The sequence below is a fragment of the Lissotriton vulgaris genome, unplaced genomic scaffold, assembly GCF_964263255.1.
Source record: "Lissotriton vulgaris unplaced genomic scaffold, aLisVul1.2 SCAFFOLD_776, whole genome shotgun sequence".
In the NCBI taxonomy this organism is placed as follows: Eukaryota; Metazoa; Chordata; class Amphibia; order Caudata; family Salamandridae; genus Lissotriton; species Lissotriton vulgaris.
The window spans coordinates 102,212-127,762 of NW_028244253.1; the positions used below are offsets into that span (position 1 = coordinate 102,212).

Genomic DNA, 25,551 nt, shown 5'->3' on the forward strand with positions numbered 1-25,551 from the left:
CAGCCATCGTAGACAGCCATCGTAGACGACCACCGTCGTCGACGACCATCGTAGACGACCACCGTCGTCGACGGCCATCGTAGACGACCACCGTCGTCGACGGCCATCGTAGACGACCACCGTCGTCGACGACCATCGTAGACGACCACCGTCGTCGACGGCCATTGTAGACGACCACTGTCGTCGACGACCATCGTAGACGACCACCGTCGTCGACGGCCATCGTAGACGACCACCGTCGTCGACGACCATCGTAGACGACCACCGTCGTCGACGGCCATTGTAGACGACACCGTCGTCGACGACCATTGTAGACGACACCGTCGTCGACGGCCATTGTAGATGACACCGTCGTAGACGACCACTGTCGTCGACGACCCTCGTAGACGACCACCGTCGTCGACGGCCATCATAGACAGCCATCGTAGACGACCACTGCCGTCGACGACTATCGTAGACGACCACCGTCGTAGACGACCACCGTCGTAGACGATGCCGTCGTAGACGGAGAGGCTGCCTTAGTCTTTACCTCAGAGGTATAAAAGACTGCTTCATGAAGGGTTCTTTGGCCAGAGGAAGTGATTTTGACGGCTCAAAAGTCGTCTTTTTAACATGATCTTACCCCAAAAGCATGTCCTTTCTTCTCCTTTTTCACAGAGTGAGGAGATTTTGAAGGACTGCGCCCATAAGACCCATGAGTGGTCTTTTTGAGGGCCTTCTCAGGACGTTCCCCCGAGGAATGAGTTTGAGGAGATTTTTATCTCTTATGAGATCTCCTACATGTTGAGGACGCCGCCTCATCACTGTCACTGGGGAAAACCTCCTTTCTGGCCTTAGCGTTTGACACCCTATTAAAAGGCGCCCTCCACGACCTCTCAGAACTTACTTGAGAAAATGCGATATATCTTGCGGTTGATCCTTTCTTCTCCTTTCCAGACATTCCTTAAAGAATGTACTTGAAGATAATCCATAGTAGAACAGAATCCAGAAGAATTCCTAAGAACAAAGTTCTTTAAAGAAGTTAAAAAACACAGAGTTTGAGCAGAGCTCAAAGGAGACTCCCTAGCACAACGTGCGGTAGAAAAATCTGAGGGGCAGAAGGTTCTCTCAGGAGTGTTCTAGAGGGTGAGGAGCTCTGATTGGTTCAGGGAAAAGTTTGGGCCTTTTTTACATAACAAAGGCTATGGGTTGCAAAAGGGAAATGGGCCTAGGCCTCTTTTCAGTTTGCTATACTACTAAGCACTGCTTTTTTATATACCGGAGACTCCCGTCTCGACGACGGGGAATGATTCAGGCATGTGAATCTATGAAAGATCCAATACTGGAGTAACAGATATACCCCTGATCAGGTGGACTCTCAAAACAGGCTTCAGAATTCAACACTTCTGAAATTCAACAGGCATGTTTTCCAAAGAGGCCAAGTGGCCACGTGTGACCGAGATTAATACCGCTTCTCAGCACGCCATTAAACAAATATACATCTGACATTTGAAAATAATGTTTCGCTGGCCCCAGCACCCACCCCCTCAACTTTAAATCAGATGTCCTCACGGGCACTGAATGGGGTCTCAATGCCCATCTGCAGGTGCCAAGTAAGGGCACCCGGGAGGTACAGAGCTCCATTGTGTGCCCCAGGGCCAGCTAACGTGCCGTGCAGAAAGATGTAGATCACTTACCATCTCATCAAGGGCATACCGCAGGAGCCCGTGCTCGTACAGGATGAAGAACCTCCGCTGCCATTTCTGGAAAACAATACACAGGGGGTGAAATGAAGACCTGAGCGGACAATGGCACCTCTTCTCTCATGGCTGAATACAGTTCACAAAGGATACATACAGCTGGGGGAGGGAGGGGGGGGGGGGGTCGCAGCACATACGGGCACTTTTTAAAAGTCATATTTGAAAGCACTGTACGCAAGAGGAGAGGGACTGTGTAAAAACTGGAGCACTTTACCCTTGTATTTGTGTGGGGATAATTCCATATAAGATGTAAGATGGCGACATAACTTGGAGAGTAAGGCGCTGCGATACTAACAAGAAGGAATATGCCGTCAAGATGGCACAGCGAGTTTCTGTTCACCTACGACTTCTCCAGGGATCTCCTAATCAAGAAGGCTCTGCGCTTCCTTCCTTAAGTGGTTGGTAAACTGACTGCCTTTCAAAAGAGTAATAAGAACACCTGCCATTTGCAGCGTTTAGGAATGGCATTAGTGTGATACGCAGCACAATTCAAAAGGTAATTATGAATTATTACAGCACCTTACAATGGCGTAAATGCAAAGACAAAAAAAACGTCACCAGCAAGAACAATGTCGACGTTGAAAAAGCTACCCATCTGGACATGGGACAAGCCGCAGAGATCCAAGAACATTAAATAGCTACTTTCCTTCAGGGATGTAAAACAAACTAATAAAACTAGGTTGTGTCAAAGTTGTGATGCAGGAAAGAGGGCTTCAAAGTGACACCGTTGCCATCTCCCCCTTAATCTCCAATGACCCATACCTCTCCAAAACTCTTTGTTTCTTCTTTGTGATTATACATACACCTAAGTAAATAGATTCGGGTTTAACCCTTAGCCCTTCAGGGTCGATTTCTTCATGCTTTGTCTACTTACCACTTTTTTTATCTGTTAATCGTTCTTCAACTGCTATCACCATGAAGCTTTGCTGAAAATAGCCCTCTTGTTCATTTTTATTAATTTGATATATATAGTGTTTTGCCAAGGTGATGCGGATCCTATGCAATGGCGGAGGTGTGTTGTCCCCACTGCCTGGCGCAGAGCGAGCAAAATAAAAATAAAAACTGCTTTAACATAGTTTTATTTTTCGCTTGCCAGCTTGTGCATGGAAGGGGGAGGAGGAGTGCTTGTGCACTCCCTAGTCCCCAAGTGCAGAATAATACTTACCTGCGCTCACTCTCTACTTGCATTCCACATCCGTTGTGTTTGTGCAAGACTCACTATACACCCACCAAAGGAGGACCTTTATGAACTGGAGACTTCAGCACTGTACTCACGCTGGATTGTGGAATTTCAAGTGTACTACTTTGTGTTGCAAAGAGCGAGGGTTTAGTTGTGTGCTCCCTTTACTCAAAGCATCCTTTTAAGACAATTTGGTCTAGTAACAGCTGAAACCCTTTGAGGCTTAAAAATAAGTTGCATCAAAGAAGTTTATCAGACATCCTGGCTGAAGTCAATCCTTCCTCAGCCACGTAAGCAGGGTAAACAACTCCGCTAGCTTTGCTTGCGCTACAGTACATGACAAAGGTTTATTCAGACCGTGCACGGGTACAAATGCTTCATGAATGACCCCAGTTCATCTAGAGATAAATGTACAGAAGCAAGTGTAGTTGCAGTCAATGCAGAATTCTGCGCACTGCTGAAGAACTTCCTGTTGGTTTGTACCATGGGCCTGCTTTCCCAGCTGTACTCGCTGCTGACCTCTTCCTCGCACCCTGTTCAGTGGATTCATCCAAGGTTTGAGCATAACTTGGTTTTTCCATAACAGACTGCTACTTTGTTCTTCGAGGAATCCATCAAGTTGCTGCTACAAAAGTCTCACAGAAGCCAACTCTGAGGTCATCCCCTTATCACAGAGCAACATTACAAAAGCCAACTAGGAAAACAGTCCACTGGAAAAAACACGACGAAAAACTGATGTTGTCCACGTATTGGTATTTCAAGGCCTTACTGACAAACTACTAACAGCGTTTTACTTCCTAGCTGTTTCAGCACTGGGCAGTTAAGCGAGGGGCAGTGACAGATACTGGAAGTAATTGTCCCTAGATGGCCAGGATTGCAGTGAGCAAAGGGCACTAAAGCTCATTTGTTCATTCAACATTGGATAGTAAGAGCGACACTGCAAAACAGAAGGGTGAGCGAAGGAGCTTTAAGTAGCGATACCGTCCAGGTAGGCGGCGCTGAAGTCTTCGAGGCCCGCCAATACCTGGTTCACGAGTCGTTGAAACGTAGCTGGAGCATTTTTCATGCCGAATGGCATCACGTTGAAGGGATTGGTATCACTACAACGCATGCTTTTACATCGCATGCCTTTACAACGCGGTTTTTACCACGCAGTCCATTACAACGCATAATGCTTTTAGGCGCTGGATAGTGAATTATTTAATTTACTATTCCAACTCCAGTCCCCGTGGATAGCAGGGTAGGTGTTGGATAGTAAATTAAATATATTCCCTATCCTAAAGCGCCCCCCAGCGCAATGCGTTGTAATGGTATGCGTTGTAATGGTTGCGATGTAATGGTAGTGCGTTGTAAAAAATGCGTTGTAAGTGATGTTCCCCCGTTGAAGTGGTAATGGCCATCCGGGGTGGAGAAGGCGGATCGTTCTTGGGCCCTGGGGGTGAGGCCGATCTGCCAGTAGCCCGCTGTTAGATCGAAGATGCTCAGATAGCGGGCAGCCCCCAGGCGGTCAACCAGCTCATCTGCCCGGGGGATGGGGTGAGCGTCGGTGCGGGTAACAGCGTTCAGGCCCCGATAGTCTACACAGAACCGGAGCTCGGGGCGACGCCCGGGGCGGCAGCCTTGGGGACCAGTACGACTGGGCTGGCCCACGGGCTGTCGGATGGCTCGATCACTCCTAGAGCCAGCATTTGAGACTTCGTCCTGGATGCAGGTGCGCACCCGATCTGGCACTCGGTACGCCCTGTGTCGAATAGGTGGACTATCCCCAGTGTCCACATCGTGAAGGCACCAGGGGGTGACCCCTGGGGTGAGGGAGAACAGATTCGCAAATTGTAGCAGGAGAGCCCGGCAGTCTTGGCGTTGTTCCGGGGATAAGGCCTCGGAGAGTCTGACCCCTTCCACTGAGCCATCTTTTTCACGGGTCCTCAGTAGGTCAGGAAGGGGCTCGGAGTCTTCTTCCATCCCACTATCTGTTGCCATTAGTAGGCTGAGCTCCGAGCGCACGAAGTGGGGTTTGAGTCTGTTGGCGTGGAGGACTCGGAGTGGGTTCCGGGGGGACTCCATGTCTATTAGGTAGGTGACAGGGCCCTTGCGCTCTATCACCTTGAAGGGTCCTGTCCATTTGTCCTGCAGGGCACAAGGTTCGACTGGAGACATCACCCATACTTGCTGGCCGGGTTCGAACTCGATGGAGGAGGCATGTTGATCGTACCATTTCTTCATGTCCTCCTGACTGGCCTCCAGGTTGGCTTTGGCGAGTTCCCTGAATCGCCGGGTCTGATTGCGGAGGGTCAGGAGATACTTATACACGTCCGGAGGGGTCTTCTGGGGGGCCATCTCCCAGCCTTCCTTGACCAGGCTGAGGGGGCCCCGGACGGGGTGTCCGTACAGGAGTTCGAAGGGGCTGAAGCCGAGGGATTTCTGGGGAACTTCTCGATAGGCGAAGAGGAGGCACGGGAGCAGTACGTCCCATTGGCGGCGTAGGGGTTCTTCCAGGCCCATGATCATTCCCTTGAGAGTACGGTTAAACCGCTCGACCAGTCCGTTTCCTTGTGGGTGATAAGGGGTCGTGAACCGGTAGGTGACCCCGCACTGCTGCCAGAGAGACCTCATGTATTTCAAGATAAAGTTCGTGCCCCTGTCGCTGACGACCTCCCGGGGGAAGCCCACTCGAGAGAAGATCCCCATCAGGGCTCGGCCCACCACGGGTGCTGTTACGGTCCGAAGAGGAATGGCCTCGGGGTACCGGGTGGCGTGGTCCACCAGAACTAGGATGAACCGGTGCCCCTGGGCCGTTCGGGGGTCTAGGGGTCCCACGATGTCTATTCCCACCCGTTCGAACGGGGTGGTGACGACGGGAAAAGGTTGCAAGGGTGCTTTGATCTTTCGGCCGCTCTTCCCGCTGGCCTGGCAGGTGGGGCAGGCCCGGCAGTGGTTGGAGACATCATTTCGCATTTTGGGCCAGTAAAAGTGTCACCAGGCGGTTGTATGTTTTGTCTTGTCCCAAGTGTCCAGCAAGGGGGACATCGTGCGCTAAGTTCAAAAGGAAGTCTCTGAAGCGGAGGGGCACCACCAGCACCCGACTGGCCCCTAGCTCAGCAATTCTTTGCTCGCTGTAGAGTAGGTCATTGTCCCAATAAATCCAGTGGGCCCCTGCGGTGTCTCCTGCGCTCTGGGCGAGGGCTTGCTGCCTGAGTCCCTCGAGGGAGGGACAGGTCTTCTGTTCTTGTCGGAATTGTTCCTGGGTGGGACCACCCTCTTGACGCCACTGGGCCAGTTCGGGGAGGTCCTGCAGTTGCACGGGCCCTTCTCCGTCTTGTTCTGGGGGATTGGCACTTAGGGCGTCTCCCTCCGGGACGATCGGGGGAGGAGGTTCTGGCCATTCGGGTTCTCCATTCAGGGAGGCCCAACATCCCCAGGTGCTCTCTTCTTTCAACGGCTGCCCAGGGGGAACTTTCGAGGTCGTTCCCCAGGAGGCAGTCCACTGGGCATCATCACGGACAGTCACCTTCAGCATTCCGGACACTCCTCCCCACTCGAAGGGAACGCAGGCCATCCGACACAGGCTTTCTGAATTGTCGGCTGACCGGACGGGGCAAAGGACGTTCGGCAAGATCTGCTCCGGGGTCACCAGATGACAGCGGACTGCTGTCACACTAGCCCCGGTGTCGCGTAGGGCTTCAGCCCGGCGCCCATTTATGTTCACCCACTGGCCGTATTTTCTCGTATTGGCAGGAAGGGGAGCCCGCGGAATCATGTCTCTTTCCCCTAGGCAGGCATCATGGCGGCTGGTTCCCACTCGGGCTGTTCCTGTTCGTATTCTTCATAATCCTCTGGGGCTTGCTCTTCTCCCAGGGCGGCGGCAGCGACCTGGCGGGGTATAGGATTCTGGTTCTTTGGGCAATTAGGGTCGTTGGCATAGTGGCCGGTCCGCTGGCACCGGTGGCAAGTAACGTTGGCTCGGAACCCCGGACGCATCGGGGGGTGTCCCCTGCCGGCCGGGGGTGGGGTGTTGCTGGCGGGAGCCGCCGGGACGGCGTCTCTGCCCCGACCCTGGCCTCCTCCTCCTCGGGGGCGATGAGGACCTTGGTTGGTTCGGTTTGGCTCGCTGGGCCCGCTTCGGGCAACTCGAGTGCTTTCCCATCGGTCAGCTTCGGCGGCGAGCTGCCGAGGTTCAGTCAGTTTACTGTCGAGGAGGTGCTGCCTGAGCTCGACGAAGCAATTGTTGGAGAGGTGCTCCCACCCAATGAGGTTAAAGAGTTGTTTGTAGGTGGTTACCTGGCTGCCCTTGATCCACCCCTCGAATGCTCTGCTGAAAAAGTTCAGGTACTCCACCCAAGTTGTACCCGGGATCCGTTTGCAGTCACGGAACCGCTGGCGGTACATCTCGGGCGTGAGCCCGTATCGAGTGAGGAGGGCGGCCTTCATGTGGTCATAGGACGTCATCTGATGGTCCGGGAGTTGCAGCAGGGCGTCGCGCCCTTCGTTGACGAACCTCCCCCATAACCCGGCTCCCCAGTCACTTCGGGAAATCCGGTGGGAGGTCATGGCTATCTCGTAGGCTTTGAACCATTGCTGGATATCGTCGTTCCGATAATATTCTCTGACGACATCCTTGGGGATGTGGACTTTAGGGTCTGTAGTGCCAGGAGTGTTTGGGCGCTCGGGCACACCGAGGTCTTTATTCTGTTTCCGAAGCTCTATTTCGGCTAGATTGCGCTCATGTTCGTAGGCTAGTTTTTTCTCTTCCAACTCTCTCTGTTTTTGCTTCTCTTCCCGCTCCTCTCGGAGCCGCAAGTGTTCCAATGTTATCTTTTGTTCCGCCAATTTCAGTTCTCCGTCCAACCGAAGTCGTGCCAGCTCTAGTTCATGGAGTCTGCTTTTTTCTCGTTCTCGGATCTCCTCCGGGGAGAGACCCGATCTCCTTCCTTCTGTCGGAGTGGTGTTCGTTTCTGGCGCCTCGAGGTTTTGGTCTGGGGGTACGACCGTACCCGTCTCTGCCCAAGATTCTAGGGCCTTTTTGAAGTCGTCCTTCGTGCTCAGTCCTGTGGTAGCAATGCCTAGTTCTATGCAGAACTGCTTTAGTTCTCTGTGGTTATACTCTTCTAATTTCTCCATCTGGAATTTTTCCGTGGATCAGCTCTCTTTGGTTGTCATTGTGGTTGAGTCGTGGGGTGAGTTACTCTCTGTACGATTACGCGTTGGTTCGGATCGCGCCGCTGGCCACCAATGTTAGACGGGGAGGGTCGGCCGAGGACAGGGGAGAGGCCTCCGGTGAGGACCGTCTCCAGCGATCGTACAGACAAGTAATTTCCCCCCCCACAGATGGACACCACACAAGGATGAGGTCAACACTCTTTATATACGATTCTTGAAGCAAGGTTATCAGCGATACATTGAGATCAGGACACGAGGGTCCTCTTAATTCTAGTCTCTGAGGGGAAAAGGGTAGCGGGACAGTCTTGGTACCGGTCTGGTACGGGTTAGTAAGATAGGTAGCTCACAATCTTCGAGCTCGGAGTTCTGGAAGGTCGGGCCGCGGCAGCCCAGCTGGCTAGGATGATCAGTCTCACTTGAGGAGGGCCGCGGCAGCGCCGGCAGGCAAAGGCGATGGTTCACACAAGGATGGGCCGCGGCAGCGCCAGCAGGTCCCGACGAAGGTGTAGGTTGCAGAGGGCCGCAGCAGCGCCAGCAGGCAGGAACAATGTTTCACAAGGATGGGCCGCGGCAGCGCCAGCAGGTCCCGACGAAGGTGTAGGTTGCAGAGGGCCGCGGCAGCGCCAGCAGGCAGGACGAAGGTTCACAAGGCAGGGCTGCGGCAGCGCCAGCAGTCCGTCAAGGATGAGTTCTTCAAGGTGTCTCTCGACTCCAGGATACAACTGCCTTCCTGCTCTGGAGCTGCCCCAGTTATAGGTCTGGTCTCCTTTGATGTCCGGACCCTCACACTTGGAGGTCGGGAGGTCCGGGATGAGGGAGTCCAGACACCCAGCAGGGGGGTGGAGCCAGCGCCCGGGGAGGCTGGGGCGATCGGCACCTGGCGGGGGAGAGCCATCGACACTCCTTTCTCCCATTGACCTGCCAAGTGGTCTCTTCACCTCCCGGGTGGATGGTGGTGCCTCGATGTCGGGGCCTGGCCAGGCCCAGGGTTGGGGTCGAGCTGAGGCCACGCGGCCTCGTGGTGCAGTGTCCAAGATGGCGGCTGGGCCGGGGCAATGCTGCTGAAGGTGGCTCGGGCCGGCCGATGTCGTGGTGTTCGGGAGCAGGCGTCCCGTTGGGGACGGGTTGCGGATTGCTTCTGTGGGTTGCCGGGGTGGTTCTTCGGGTGACACCGGGAGAGCCGGTGTTCGGGTTCTTATTATGCGGGGAGGGAGCGGCCCCTCCATGAGGCCTGTCCAACACTCACCCTAACAAAACATCACAGAAGAGAATGGACTCCAATGGCGTCATCTTACTTATTATAAACAACCATTATAAAACGTTAAATTGGGGTTCTAAACTCGGAATTTTAAAGTCACACATTTTATAAATGGTTCTTCTTATAAAGGCTCACCCTAAACCGCCATACAACAAACATAAACAGCCTATTAAAGTAGACCCTACAAAAAATATTCAAGTTTACTATTCATACAGATGCTCTGCTACCTTTTTGTTGCAGTTTTATACAGCACAAACCTGACCAAAAGTATTGGAGCACTTTAGGTGAAGACAAGGTTACATTACACAAGGTCACTTTTTTATTTTTAAAGGTAGGGGGAGATTAAATGATTTGCCCAGAATAACAAGATGTGGAGCTGATGCTGGGCCTTAAACCCAGCTCCTTCGTTCCAAAGTCAGCAGCAACCCACTCAATCAACATAATTAGGTAGTAATGTGGAAAAATGCACATACAAACTGGCCTCTTACCCTGTGGTTAGAGGATTTGGTTTGTAAGTTGCCTCCAGGTGTCTACATTCAAACTATAAAGGCTTCTAGTGGTAGGAGTGTGGAAGCCTTTCAATAAGGTACAGGCAGTATTAACAGGTCAATGCCTTCCCATAAAGAACTACCACAAACTAGCTGCAGGCTTAGAACTTAGACTACGCCAACAGGAAGCCCACGGGGTGTTGATGGACCATGGCAAATCTAGAGACAGCAGTCGTGTGGGATAAGTAACAAGGTCAGTAAAGGATGCTTGCATCTCTCCTTGTATTCCTTAATGAGGTAATGCCTGAAAAGCTTACATTCAGTAACTAAACTTTAAGCCTAAATAAGGAATGCAGTGAACATTAACAGAGCTTCATTCCTGTCTCTACCATGTTATGTTATGTTAATAACTTTTATTCGGCGCACAGCTGCCCCAGCGAAGGGGCGTCCTGGCGCCTGATCAAGTACCACAACACAACAAATCGCCGCTGGAAAGAGAGGAGATCATGAGGAGATTCATGTCAGGTCTAGCTTTTCCAAGTCATGCTGGAAATATTACAATGTTTATGACTGCCCAGAATAAGACTGCCCAGGTGGAAGAGACTGGAGTTAAATGTATTCCATTCGTTCAAGATTCGGTTCTATATGAGTGAAAAAGGAAAACTCAGTTCAACATAAATCAAACAGAAATGATGATGCAACGCCTTACTCTCTGGAACTCATCTTGTTTCATTATCTTGTGGAGGGATGTCTGTAGAGACTAAAGTCCATAGCACAGGGTACACGATCAGCTGTTCGCTTTTAAACTTTGTGGCAGACCCGGTATGTGTTTGCGGTGCAAGAGAGCGGTGTAACAAGCCCCTTGGCTAGTACTCTACAGGATATGGCATGCTGCTCACTGCATAGTGTATCGCTCTACTAAAGGTTTTGGGGACCACCCAAAGCGGTGCCACTGTTCTTGGTTGGTGGCAACAGATTCCAGTAGTGATATGCAGGATTTCTGATCGGAAGTTTACTGGTCAGCTGGTACTACTGGCTCTCCCTGATAAATCCATGGAGTGAATAACGACTGGGCAGCCTCATTCACACTGTAGATGCTATGCATGCAAGCAACTGCATGGATACTTGTGAGGTGGATAACTAGGTGGGAAATCATCCATGTGATGAAGCGCCAAGTCTGTAAAGTGCTCTATCAGGGTAGTGGCAGGCAACGATTGTGATCTATACCACAACAATCAGGGAGGCTGTGCTTGTGTCCCTTTACCCTCTCACTCTCTCAAAGTGGATATACATAAAAATGGGGGTTTGCCCGTTTCAACATGTTCCTCCATGCTGTCTCCTCACACCCTCATAGCCAATTACAGGAGAGTGTAAAGTTGAATGCACGGTCTACTTTGAAAACACATTCACGGGAAGGATCATTTAGTGCTCTGGATGAAACACCAAACCAGTACTAGTATGTCAAGGGATGACCTAGGAGACATTAACACCAACATAAAGATTTTGTTTGGCTGGCCTAGCCAAATAGCACACACCTCACCCGAAAGACTAGAAGGAGGCCACCACATCAGCCTCCTTTGCTTGGCGCTGTCAGCAGAACTGTCTTCTTGAAATACACACATGGTATGGTGGCAGTTGCACCCACAACTGATTGCCATGAACAAGCGGTTGCCTGATAGGTTAAGACACGCTGTAAGGACTGGATCCCTCCAAAAGATTGGGCCAAACTTTGAATATGATTGAACTTTTCGGGATGACAAGTCACTTCAAGGCTGGGTAAACCGAGCTCCTCTTGCTTACACAGCGCTCACCTTTTGTAGAGAAAGGACAGAACCAAAGGCAGAAAATTTGGCTCGATTGTTGAGTTAGAACTAGATTGCCTAGAACAGTGAAGAACATCTATCCTGCTGAGCTTTTCTTCGAGAAGATGGCAGACTGGCATGCATGCTTGGAACTTGCCATGCACAATTAGATCCAATGTTCTTTGTCGCTATGGGCTCAACCGTTCCATATGAATATTAACCATGAGTGATTCAGAATTGAAAAGTGTTTTGTGGCTGCTGAAGCTGATGACTGCTATGACAAATTGTCCAACACCTAAGCAGCTATTGCTGAATGCTTTCCAAGAAAAAAATGACTGAAAACACAATGGTAACACTGTAAAGAGCACAGGATTCTCTAATCCCCTCTGACATACAGTGTACAAACCCCAGCTGGTACGTCATTCTACTCATAACTAACTAGCGCTACAGGTCACAGTGTTGGTTCATCGTCTTTTTTTGGCCCTCGTGAGGATGTCTACATTTGTTATTACAAATCATGTTACTACTGTGTATACATCCGTGACATTAAGAGGCGCCTCCCAGCAAAGGCGATAAGATACCCGCCTTCAACTCCGCAGTGGAACGCTGGCCAGAGCGTCCCGGAAGTTAGTGTAGGCAGAGAGGTCTCTGGTATTCATCACCTGACTTTGGCATCGGTTTCACCAATGTTTTGACTTCACTGTGTTTACTTCCTTTTAGACAATTGATAAAGCACCTTTACACATAACTCAACTGACAGTTGTATTTTAACTTGTTGCACATTTCAATGGCCCTGCCATCTCTAAAACCACTACACTGTACCCAGCCATAGGCTATTTTACTTTTTGCATTGAATCAAATTAACGGATTAGTAGAGCGCACAGCTACTCAAAGAGGGCTACTAGGGTCGCTGATTTATCAGTGCTGACATACTGTTACTTAAATGCTCTTCCAAAGAGCCAGGTTTTAAGAAGGCGTTTGAAGGCCTGGTCATCCTTCATTGACAAAAGTTGTACAGGGAGGCTTTCCAGGTGGAGGCAGCGAGGAAAGAAAAGGAGGCGTCATCCCATTTCTTCCCATTGAATCTCGGGACTACTGCCAACAGAGCATCAGAGGAGCGAAGAGATCAAGCCAGAATATACGTTCTGATCCTGTTCCTTAGATAGTAGAGACCTGTTTGGTAGAAAGCTCTGTGAGTTAGCATGAGCCTGTTGAACAGGACTCTTCTGGATAGAAGCCAGTGCAGGTCTTTCAGATCATGCTGGATAGGACTCCTTTTAGACGCTATCAATAAAAGCAGAGCTGCAGCATTCTGAAATAACTGGAGTCTTCTCGGTGTGGATGCTGGCAGGCCCCAAAACAAGGCATTCACACAGTCCAGTTGAGACGTAACCAAGGTATTACACTATTGTTTTTTTATACTGCTATGGTAGTAGATACAGAAATTTCTTCTGTGATTTTAGAAGGACATAGCAGACTAGCACGACGCGGTCGATCTGAGCACACAATAGAGTCCTGTTGTCAAATGTCACCCCAAGGTTCTTCACTCCAGATGAAAGGGCTGGAGGGGTTGGAACCTTGCTGGGCCAACAAAGGCCATCCCACATTAAGACTGATTTGGCACTAATGGGTGAACACTTAACGCAACAGGCTTCAGATTTACGACAGAGAAGCAAAAGTTCAGAAACGAAATGGTTCAAAATCATGGAGTGGGTTGCCGGCTTCCCGGTCTTTCTACAATGCCAATGCACTGGGTACTCAAATATATTTGAGGTTATAAATCTTTTATGCACCGATTTGATCTTTTTTTTTTTAGGTAGCAATTAATCATTTAACCCACACCATGTAATACCACAGTTTAAGGCTAGAATGATTAGCAACTAAAAAATATGCCGGAAATCTAATCACACTAGACTCAACAAGGGTTCTCAAAAAACAGTTGTGTAAAATTGCCAACTGCACTTTTTGCTCACAACAGTTGCTCACAAGTGGTTTCATTGCCAGTCTTTATCCAACACTAGCAACATGGTTGTCTACCTACAAAATTAAGTACTCAGGAGACAAGTTCAGTTGTAACCCACAACCAAAAACATCACAGCACTACGTCATCCAAATAAACCATCACCAATAGTCTCCGCCGATCTCTTGGATGCGATGAAGGAGATAGCCAAATCAATTTACCAAGGCCATGAATAAGAGTGATGGTATTGTCTTTGGATCGTTCATTCAAAGGGGGTACTCCGTGCCATGATGAAACTGCAGCAAAAAACACATCCCGTTTCAACGCTACTCATACACGGACCTTGCCTGACCACATGACGCCCACCTTTAAATACCCTCACCGCCATCCCAAAAAACACTCTCCTATTCTACAGTGGATTGGTCCTGGAATTAAATAACCAGTATTGCCAGGTCCATGTAGCTAAACCCATTACAATTCTAGGAATTGCCCGATTTTGCTGCAAGGAAACTGGATGGACACAGATTCTGGAACCGTCGTAGCCCATACCAAAACCCAACAAACTTTTAATGAGTGTCTAAGGTAATACCATGGGTTGGGCAAAAAAACAGTATATATGCTTGCCAAGTGGGTACTGGTAATGCCAAGCAAAATATGTGCAGTAGCTGTTACGATGTTTGCAGATAATGGTTTGTGAATGAATCATAGTCTGTTGCTAAGAATGTTTCTTATTTAGTACCAGGTATGCACGAACATTTAATTTGTATTCCTTTCAAATCAGTTTAACTGAAATTACTGAATGCAGGTTACAAATGTATAGTAAACAGCCGACTTCTGAAATGTGGCATCGTCCGTTTCTGTAAATCTTGTGATAGAACTGCAGATAGTGTGACCTATCTGTGTGATCCTCGGCACATGTCTACATTCCTGTACTTTAGTCTGCTTAACTGGAACTTTTTGGAGCAGAAACAATTGCGGCGGATATAGAAATAACCTCATACAAAAAGGAATTCTTACATAGTTTAATAGCGAGTCTTGCCAAACTAAAACACATCATTTATTGTGTGACGTGCATGATTAGGCCTGCTCAGATCATGGTTTGGCTCTAAATGACACGCCAGACTCCTGGCTCGTCTATCGCTATGAGTATGGAGGCACACCCACCTATGTGTGTGATTGTGTGCCTGTGACGGTGACTACATGACCGGCTTCTGGAGTTAAAGTTACCGAAACAGAAATAGATGCTTTAAATTCAAATACTTTAATGTTTGAAATATCATACTGCACTTGAAGCGCATTTACAACAAGCAACGGCATTCATTATGTTGAAGGACAACAACCATGCAAACTGCTTTTCTTTGCTAAAGCATTTAAAGCAAAATCAGTGGTTTAAAGCTACACGGACAAGAGATTTTCCTTCCCAAATCCGCAGGGATTGATGGCTCACAGCACTAAAGAACTCCAAAATGAGGATAAGAGCTTGGACATAATTCCCAACTCAAAATACAAAGCGCCTATTGGTCAGTTCTGTGGCCTGTTTAAGTTTATTTAACACCTTGTGGTGGCACCTACTCTGGGCTGGACAAGGGCAGCTGGTGGATGATTCTTATTTATAACATAGGAACATATTAAAAATAAAATAATATATTTTTTTAAAGTGCACTGAACAGATCAAGAGCCACTTTCCGCAATTTTCCCGGTTTTGGAAGCAAAGGAAGAAACGACGAGCTTCCTCTGAGGGAAGAGGCCCCACGTACACGTAAAGTGCAGAGGTGATTAGAGAGTCGGGGAAAGAGTCCTCGTGACGTGTCTGGAGATCTGGCCGCCTCTCCAGTGCATTCCTTCAGAAAGGAACTCTCAATCATTCCCCAAAAGCTGGCCCTGCTGCAGTACTGCCTTAAATGGGCATTCGGAGGACGCGCGCTTTGAAAACAGATTAAAAGCATTTGTGCCGGGCTCATGGCGGAGGCGGAGCCGGGGCTGCTCGGACGGCCCGCGTGAAGTCGGCACGGTAGGGCCTAGTAAAGGTGGGAGAACCCGGCAAGACAGTGTGTGGAGAGAGGCGGGGGTACGACAAGACACCGGCTGAAGGGAGCGCTTCCTGACAGCGAAACCAAGCACTGTCTGGAGGGAGGGGGCACCGACTAGACATTATCTGTCAGGAGAGGGCACCAGCAGAGAAATGAAGGTATAGTCTCGATGAAGGGGGCACGAACAGAAGGAACGCCTCTGTGGAGAAAGGGGGCACACAAAGCCTCTGTCTAGGGAGAGAGAGGGCACCGATAGGAACAAATAGACATTATCTAATAGGAGAGGGCACCACCAGAGAAATAAAGGTATAGTCTCGATGAAGGGGGCACGAACAGAGAGAAAGACTTTATGGAGGAAGGGGGCACACAAACACTCGGTCTAGGGAGACAGAGGGCACCGACAGGAACAAATAGACATTGTCTGGAAGGAGAGGGCACCACAAGAGAAATAAGGTATAGTCTCGAGGAAGGGGGCACTAACAGAAGGAAAGACTTTGTGGAGGAACGGGGCACACAAAGACTCTGTCTAGAGAGACAGGGGGCACCGACAGGAACAACTGGACATTGTAAGGAGAAGGTAACAACAGAGAAATAAAGGTATAGTCTCGGGGAAGGGGCACGAACAGAAAGAAAGACTTTGTGGAGGAAGTGAGCACACACAGACTGTCTAGAGAGACAGAGGGCACTGATAGGAACACATAGACATTGTGTGGAAGGAGAGGGCACCAACAGAGAAATAAAGGTATAATCCCGAGGGAGGGGGCACGCAACAGAAAGAAAGACTTTGTCTGGAGGAAGAGGGCACACAAAGACTGTCTAGAGAGACATAGGGTACCGATAGGAACACATAGGCATTGTGTGGAAGGAGAGGGCACCAACAGAGAAATAAAGGTATAGTCTCGAGGGAGGGGGCACGCAACGGAAAGAAAGACTGTCTGGAGGAAGGGGGCACACAAACGACACTGTCTAGAGAGGCAGAGGGCACCGACAGGGAAGTAAGGGAACTGTCTGAGGACGAGGGGTGATTCGACAGAGAAATAAAAATACAGTTGGAGAGGGGGCACCGACAAGGAAATACAGGCATTGTTTTTAGGGACGGGGCATTAACATAGCAATTAAGTTATTGACTGGTGAGAGCGGCTTGACCAGAAAATAAAGGCACTGTAAGATGCGCAGGAGACATCTTTAAGGAAGAAAGTGGTCATAGAGAGTCACGGAGATTCATTTAAAACCTGGGCAGGGCCACAGCAAGAATTTAATAAGGGTATAAACTAAAGAGACAGAGAAACACAATTTAGTGGGCACAGAAAAAAAAGGTATAACCCACATTAAAAAGGATTGCAAGGGCAGACAAACAGGGAGTGGAACATGAGGTGGACAGAGGAAGCGAGAATTAAGATTGTTCCCTTGGACACAGGTTACGACAATGCAGGCAAGGACATGATAAAAAGTCCTCAGAGGTGAAGATGTAAGAGTCTGTATACAGGAAGGGCATGGTGAGGCCGTCTGACCTGGAGGTGGGCGAGCACTCAAAGGTAGAGCCAGGCTCTGGCTCAACTCGAGGTCCTCTTGGCACCCGGAGCCTAAAACGAACCAAGTTTTTACCAGAGGGGATATGGCCTAGTCAGTGGCAATAGCTGCCGACCAGGCAACAAAGCAAACCACATTCGTATTCCCGGAAAAGCTTCCTGGGCCGAAAAGAAAGTGTAATGTTGTGAAGCAATCTTATGTCCCTGAGCAAGGTTCGTGTTGTGTAGAACTGCCAAAAATAAAATGCAGATTCTGCCTGTCACCCACACTATAATTTCTTTTTCCAAGAATAATAGGTAAAGCATTAACCTTTGGTGTCAGAAAGAGATGCCCATACTGTGGAATCAATGCCAGCTTCTCTGCTTAATCAAACAGTGTGATCCTGGGCAAAGATTTTATTTCACCAAGCCTCTTTTTTTTTAGTTCATTATCATACTTCAAATATGTGAGTTCAAGATATGCACTGTACAAAAAACGCTCATTTGGTTTAATAGACTATAATGTTGCTCCATCTAGAATAAGAATATAGGCCGCATATAGGGTACACACACCCTCTGACTTTCCTTTTAGCTCACTCGTAGAATTGTCATCAAGGCGGGTGCAGGCATGCTTCTCATGTCATTTTCAAAATGTCTCACTTTAAAAAAAATACTTCTCAATGCACAGTTGCAATATGAAGTGCTAAGGTGAAGCACTTCTGTTTGTTAAAAGCAATACACTTTTTGGGGATTTTGAAGAAACCCTATTAAATTCTAACAATGTTTCTTTCCTATCTTACATGCCAAATATGTTCAAGGCTCTGCTTATGTACGGGCTCTTAGAGCTAGAGCCGGCCTGGGCTTGGGTTTGGCTTCCCCTGTTCATCTGTTGGCTCGCCCACCTCCAGTTTGCCCAAGACCTACGAGGCTACCTGGCAAGGACATGGAGAGAGAGTGATCGAAGGCATAACCTTGCCAGTGACTAAGATCCCATTGTGAGGTTCGAAGAAGATTAAGGTGCATGGCCAGGGAACTGCCTTGCAGAGGAGATTATCCATTTTAGCAGTAGCCTTCCAAGTATGACATTATTTTACTTGCCTTCCGCATATTTGAATCAATATGTTTATAACACAGCTGATAAACAGTGATTCAAGTGCATGCCATATTTCACAGAGCAGTGTTTATTTAACAACTCTGTCCTGCTTCACTCTTCTCCCAGTTGTGAAACCTTTAACAGCATACTTGAGGAATAGCTCAAGGAGTTGAACGCAAGTTCAAATCTCAGTAAAACCCACTCAGCCTTCTGTCTGTCCGAAAGTTGTAAATTAAGTACCATAAATTGAGAAATAGTATTATCTATTTTTGCAGTGCATGAAACACTGTATAAAAGACAAGTGTTTGACAAAGACTCAAGCCAATTGCTGATAGACGCTGGTCGAAGAAAGTCAAACGTTGAAAGGGGTGAACCTAAAGCTCACTCTGTTTACATTGTTGGCAAAAGGTCTACACTTCACTGCCATACCCCAGACCTAAAAATTACTTATGGGAGCCATCTCCCACTGCCTCATGAAAAAGTACGTCCACATAAGACCGCTTCCACTCTACAACCTGGCCACCAGCCCCAGGTAGCAGATTCAACAAGAGCATGATCAAGACCCAGCTACTGTTCACATTTCCAAAAGAAGCATGTGTTGCTTCAACAGGCCTGCATGGTGACCAGTGCACATTCACTAACCCATGCGCATGCATATGGCATGATGAGACCGCCATTTTCTTTTTTATATTTACCATACCAAAATGGTAGATGTCTATTTTGGAGTGGTAAATATTTGAAAGGACAGCCAAGTTGTCCATGTCAAGTCTTTGTCAAGTCAAGTCTTTGTGGAACACATTAAATGATCTGAGCAAGGGCGTCTCTCTACTTGTAAACATCAACTCACCACCACACTGGGTCTCCACTGGTGCCAAGCTCTTGAGACCTTGTAGGGGCACCGAGCCCTAGAGTTTGAAGAACTCTGCTTTATCTCTTCTGTTTTTCTGCTAATTTCCAACAAGAGCAAGTTAAAAAGATAGGCATTTTTCACGGGTAGATACAGAGGAGCAATTCATCATAGGTTTCCAATTGTGTAAAACCTCAAAATGTCTCACTGGTTCCAGTACCCCAGCTAAGGGTGGTTTAGTCATCAGTACAAATACAAAGTACAAATATAAAAGAAAGCAAACAAATAGGCAACAGTTAAGAGAAGCTTGTTCCTCCAGGTCAGCAGGACGCAATCCCAGCAGCATTGGAATTACTTTGAGTCACGTTAGGCAGTTCCTTGCATTTTCTCCAGGACTGCAGCCTGCAAGGGCATTCTAATCAGCCAGCCACCCAATTGCAGCAGGAGAGTGCTGTGATTAAGGGGGCTATCATACAATAACATGCACTCAGGTAGGCAGTCAGGGGGTGGTGGAAATTCGGGGAAAGGTAATAAACAATTCCAGTCCACAAGCTACTCCAACCACTGCAGAGGAGTCGGAGGGTGCACCACCATCTTCAACTTCACACCCCCCACTTCTCAGGGATGACTGGATGGGATGAGATCAGGAGCTTTCATCAGTATCCCAAGACAAACTCAGCCATCTTGGAAATCAGATCCGTCACCCCCAGGCATTTTTTAAAAAAGCACAGTCCCACCCTGTACAAGCACAGTCTGGGAGACCACACTTTTGGAAAAAAAACATTTAACACTGAAGAGAGGCCAGGGAAAGAGGTGCAGCCACATCCTTGTAAAGAGTGTGGAGACCATGTGCGCGTGGAAGGGACTACATTTTGTAAAGGTCCGGGTCGACAGCCTCTTTCTAAGTGTGAGACCTCAACATAAATCAGCCAAGCGGTCGATGCCTGTTTAACACTTTCAATACTGTGTGGCTTTCTAATCAGCAGCTTCTAACACGTCACCTAGCAAGAATTCTTTGCACCACAAGACCAGAAGCCAGGCATAAAAATTAAATTTGTAATGCCATCAGTTAACAACCACAACTTTGACCAAGTCACCATACTAACTTAACACCAGACGCCAACACCATGCTAACAGAACTGGTGCCAGACAACAAAACAATAAAGAGTACAGAAACAGTCACCTAAGAGGAGGCCTGGTAGAGATCTACAAGTCACCAAGAACCTCAAGGAACAAACAATAAACATTGCCCAGATGGTCCGAAAAACTTAAATCTACGATTATACCCAACGCTCCTTGATACCACCCAAATACTCCATCGCATAGACCATTTTCTCAACCACAGCTAAAAGTACAAATTCCAAATCACATTCCTATATTTCATTCTGCTCACCGTATAAAAGTCAACAGTCTGCTCTTAATCAGAATTTCAACCTGTGAGCAAACTTTTAAAAAAGAAAACCTTTACCTTCTTTATCACTGGTGAACTGGAATCAGTAATACTATACCTGGTAAAAAAAAAAAAACACATCTAGCTACAACCTGTATCTGATCTTCCAACACAATATGCATTTCCCAACACTTACACTAAAGTAACCTAAGCTAGTCCAGCAAATCATGATAAATGACACCACATCACAAAATAAACTACAATGGCTTCTGTGCCAGAACAAATTCACATCACAGCTCCACGACAACTCAGTACACAATTTACTTACACACATTTTTGAAAATAACACAACATACTAACTCATTAATGATATCCACAATCTAGAACAACTGGGAACAGATTACAGTCTAAGCAAGATCTGCAACCAGCTAGATCAGCCTAAAAGACATTCATGACAACTTCAAAACTCAAGCATTCCAAATTAAGCTTCATGTCCGCGGAAGAATACTTCACAAACCTTCAAAGGAGAAAAATGTTACTAGGAAAGGCTTGATTTAACAGTCAATGAAATCCCAAATTTTGCAAAAACTTGTCTGAATTCTCATTCAAGAAAAGGACTAAATTCTGAGGACCTTCAACAACAACTCTCCAATGACAACCTCATCCACTACATCGCTAGACTTTCTCAAAAGCCTCTGTAAATGCATCGCACCCAGAAGCATCCTCTGTACCAACCTGCACAAATATTTTTGCTCCTGATGCAGGTATAACGAATAGTTTACCTGTCGGTGTAGTTTTGCAGCTTGAAGATGTTTTCGACCAGCTTATCCATAGGGCATTCTCCTGTGATTGTTCCCCTGGTTGCGAAGTATCGTCATTTTTAATTCTGGTGTGTTGCAAATAGGTCTATTGTCGGAGTCCCCCACTTCTTGAATAGCCTTTGTGTTTCTTGTGCACTGAGCTCCCACTTGTGGGATGCCGATGTCTGTCTTCTGAGCCAGTCTGCCTCCACATTGTCCTTCCCTGGTAGGTGTATAGCTAGGAGGTCTATTTTGAGTGGATGGCCCATCTACATATGTCCTGCGCTAGGTTGGATAGTGCGACTGATTGTGTTCCTCCCTGTTTGTTGATGTAGAACATCGTTGTGGTGTTGTCGGTCTGTATCAACACTCTTTGCCTGTACAGTTGTTTCTGGAAGGCTTTTAGGGCGAGGAACATGGTCTTTAGTTCCAGGTAGTTGATGTGCCTGATCACATCTGTTGGAGTCCACAGGCCCGCACCTTGAGTTGGTTCATGTGTGTTCCCCATCCCATCTGGGATTACGCTGTGGTGATGGTCACGGTTGGGTTTCGTGGTGTCAAAGGCTTCCCCCTCTGTTCTCCATGTTCCACCACGCATCTACTTCTGCACTGCGTGCGTTACAACAACCAGATCTTCCCAACTCCCTGTAGCTTGTGACCATTGTTGTTGCAGCCATTCCTGGAATGGTCTCAAGTGTGGCCGTATATTGGGGACCAGGTGTATGGAGTACGCCATCATCCCCATGATCTTGCTCGCTGTCCTCACTGTCAGAGGTCACCCCTTCTTGTACCGACGTGTCTCCTTCAGGAGGGCAAGTGTTCTCTTGTTGCTGGGGAACACTTTGCTCTGTGTGGTGTTGATCTGTGCGCATAGGAAGATCTTCACTTGCTCTGGTTCCATTGAGGATTTCCCCCAGTGTATTGAGAATCCCAGTCCCGTTAGCGTTTTTGTGACCCGTTGTGCATGTTCCTTGCATTGTTTGTAGGAACTTGCTTTTATGAGCCAGTCGTTGAGATAGGGGTATACATGGATCCCTTCCCTCCTCAGGTACGCTGCCACAACAGCGAGGCACTTGGTGAAGACCCTTGGTGCGGATTTTAGAACGAAGGCCAGGGCGGTGAACTGGTAGTGTGCTTTGTTGATGGCAATTCTCAAAAGTTGTTTGTGTTATCTGTTCATGAGAATGTGTGGGTAGGCGTCTTTTAGGTCTATGGTGGACAAAGTCTCCGTCCCTTATCTGAGGCATGACCTCTTGAAGAGATGTCATCTTTAATTTTTGTGTTCTTATGTATTATTTTAGGAACCGTAGGTCCAGGATGGGTCTTAGTGTTGCGTCCACCTTTGGTACGAGGAAGTAGTTTGAGTACACTCCCTTGTTTCTTTCTTTGAATGGTACTGTTTCTATGGCGTCTTTGTGGAGGAGTTCTTGAGCTTCCTCTGTGAGTAGCGCTAGTTCTTTTGCGGAGTGCGTTTTTCTTTTCGGTTTCCTGTTTGGTGGTTTCTTTTCCAGTTCTATGCAGTATCCGAACTGTATGATGTTCAGTATCCATTTGTCTGTTATTTTCTTCCATTCCTGGAAAAAGTGCTTTAGTCTGCCTCCTATTGTTGTTATATGTTCGTTGATCTTTTGTCCGAGTGACCCTATTTTGCTGACTTTGTTGTGCCGGTCCCCTAGAGGTGTCGTGTGGGTGGGCACAGTTTGTGGTGCGGAGTCACTTTGAAGTGGGTTGCTGCCCCCCCCCCCCCTTCTTGTTTGCCCTCGTCCATCCGCCCTCCGGCGAAAGCACTTACCCAGAGTCTGATATTGCCAGGTTTGTTTTTGCTGGTCCTGCTGTGCTTGGCTGTCGCCCTGGTAGCCCTAATGGGATGTCTGACGTGACGTTCCCGGCTGGTTTCCCCCTCTTCCGTTTGGCCGCCGTGTCGGTGTGCCTCTCCTCATTCCTCTGAATTGGAGGGCCCCCATAGACCTTGCAGTTTCATTTTCCTTTTTGAGTTGGGTGAGTTTCTCATCCACTGGTGCTCCGAACAGGGTTTCCCCATTAAAGTGGGTGTTCAGGATGTTATTCTGTACTTCCGGCTTGAAGTCTGATATTCTCAGCCAGGTATTCCTTCTCTCTTTGACCCGATCATCATGAGCCTGCTTGACGTGTCTGCCGCATCCAGGGCTGACTTTAGGCATGAGTTGGCTATATTCTTGCCTTTTTCCACCAGGTGTATTGCCCTCTGTTGGTATTGCTTAGGGAGGTGTTTGCGGTACAAAAGGGGGTGGTAATGGACGGGGCATCTGAACCAATCAAACACTCACACCCAGTCAAAAGATCTGGGTTTAATCCATCCCCGTTCTTTAGCCCACTCTGCACCCCCAGTTCAGACATGGCTATATGCAAATCAGTCTGACCCTGTGCCTCATGGGAACAGTCCAGCCCGAACTGCCAAGCCATGCCTTCCCTGGACCGGAAACAAGCTTCAGAGGACCGGTTTCTGGCATTCCAGCCGTCTTCAGCCCGGCTTGCTTAAATCCAGTGGAGGTGTTTGATCAGTTGTCCGACCTCGTCCCAATGCTGGTACGTATGCCTGTTGAGCAGGGCATTAGAGTTGGCAATGCGCCAGTGTACTGCTGCATACCTCTATATCTTCCTTCCAGTGAGGTCTATCCTCTTACTCTCCTTGTCAGGTGGTGGTCCTGAGTTTGTGGGAACGTTGGCCCTTTTTCTGGCTGTTGCTGTAATGATTGAGTCAGCTGTGACGGATCCCTGGATGTAGGGAGGATCCTTAGAGGAGTGTTTGTATTTTTTCTCTGTCCTGGGTGTGACAGAGCTGCAGCTTGCTGGTTCTTTGAATGCCTCTCTCCCCTGGTCCAGGACACTTGGTAGCATAGGGAGGAATGGACTCATGGTTTGAGTGGGGAGCAGGGCCTCTAGGAGGAAGCAGGCTTTTGGTTTTTCTTCCTCCAGTCACTCCATAAGCTGTTGCCACGTTCCTGATGACCATGTTGTAGATCCCAATGTCATCTGGCGGCGAAAGCCTCGAAGAGTACGTCTCCACGGCCTCTTCCGGGCTTTCGGCGTCGAAGTCCTGCCAATCCAGGTCCTGCGCCACTGAGTAGGCCAAGTCCAAACTCGTTCGCTGGTCTTCTTCGCCTTCCTCGAAATAGTATAGGCCTTCTTCCTCTTGGTGTTCCTGGGGCTCGGGAGTTTTCGGCGGCTCTTCGGCGTCGAACTACTCCTCTTCCACGACTTTGACGATAGTCGTCGTTGCTTCGACGAGATGGTGAACCTCTTCATCCGCTCGTCAACTCTCTTTTCCTTTGCAGGATGTTATCTATTTCGGTCTCGAGCCTTCTCTTTTTCCTTTCCATCGGCGTAGAGTGTTTCGGATGATCTAGTCAACGTAGACGTCTACTTCGAAGAAGCCTTTGGGTCCTTTTCCTTTGGCGCAGAGTGCTCCTTTTCGGGGGCGTGCTTAGACGACCTAGGCTTTTCATGTGTTTTTGCCGCCTGGGAGTCCTTTTCGAAGGATCCGCTGGGCTGTTTGTCCCTGGATGAAGCTGCGGCCGTCTAAATTTTCGGCGCCAGTGCTCCTTTCATGGACTTAGACTCTGTTTTTCGAGCGTCTGACTCAGGCTTTTGAGAGTCTGTCGGGGCTTTAGGGGGCGACGTCACTCCTACCTCTTTTGTAGTTTTCTTATCGGTCTCTACGACAGTGAAGTCATCTGGTCTCTCGGCGATGTTGTCCTCTTCGTCACTGGAGAGGCCCAAGTCCCGAAGCGACGGAGGTTGGCCTTTTGCTTGCATGCTGTGATTAGCTATCCTCTGCCTCTCTCTAATCCGGAGAGTCTTCGGCGTGAAGACGGAGCAGGCGTTGCAATCCTTGCTTTCGTGGTCGACAGGCAGGCAGAGTTTGCAAACGGGTGCAGGTCCTTCTGCGCGTACTTGTGGTGGCAATTGCGGCAGAATTTGAATGGGGTCTTGTCCATTCCCGCGCTCAGGGAGCCCCCTGTGTGCGCATTCTCCGCTGGACGTCTAAGTATTCAAAGTTCTCCTCCTTCTTCGTCGTCCCGGCGGTCTTGTTCCTGGATGTATTCTCCAAACTTTTTTGGTAAATTTCAGCTTTTTCCTTCTTTTCTCCAAAAACTCTGGAACCTCTGGGTAACGATCCAGACCCAACAGCGGAAAAAAGAATCTGAAGATGGCGCCCAAAGGTGGGAGCTTCCACAGGAAGCGTGCCAACGTCACAGGAAGTACACCAAAAGGTGCATCATTAACCAATGAGATCAACATACCAAGGCCTGAAAACTG

General features: G+C 48.5%; 1 protein-coding gene across 1 annotated transcript in view; it reads right to left on the reverse strand.

Annotated features, from left to right (window-relative positions):
* Positions 1-1,322: 1,322 nt before the first annotated feature.
* The window catches only part of LOC147668119 (myosin phosphatase Rho-interacting protein-like), a 117,685-nt gene continuing 93,456 nt past the window's right edge, over positions 1,323-25,551 (reverse strand). Inside the window, exon 3 of the mRNA XM_086948767.1 lies at positions 1,323-1,742. Coding sequence (XP_086804893.1) covers positions 1,569-1,742 — 174 coding nt within the window. The 3' untranslated portion in view covers positions 1,323-1,568. The remainder of the gene's footprint in view (positions 1,743-25,551) is intronic.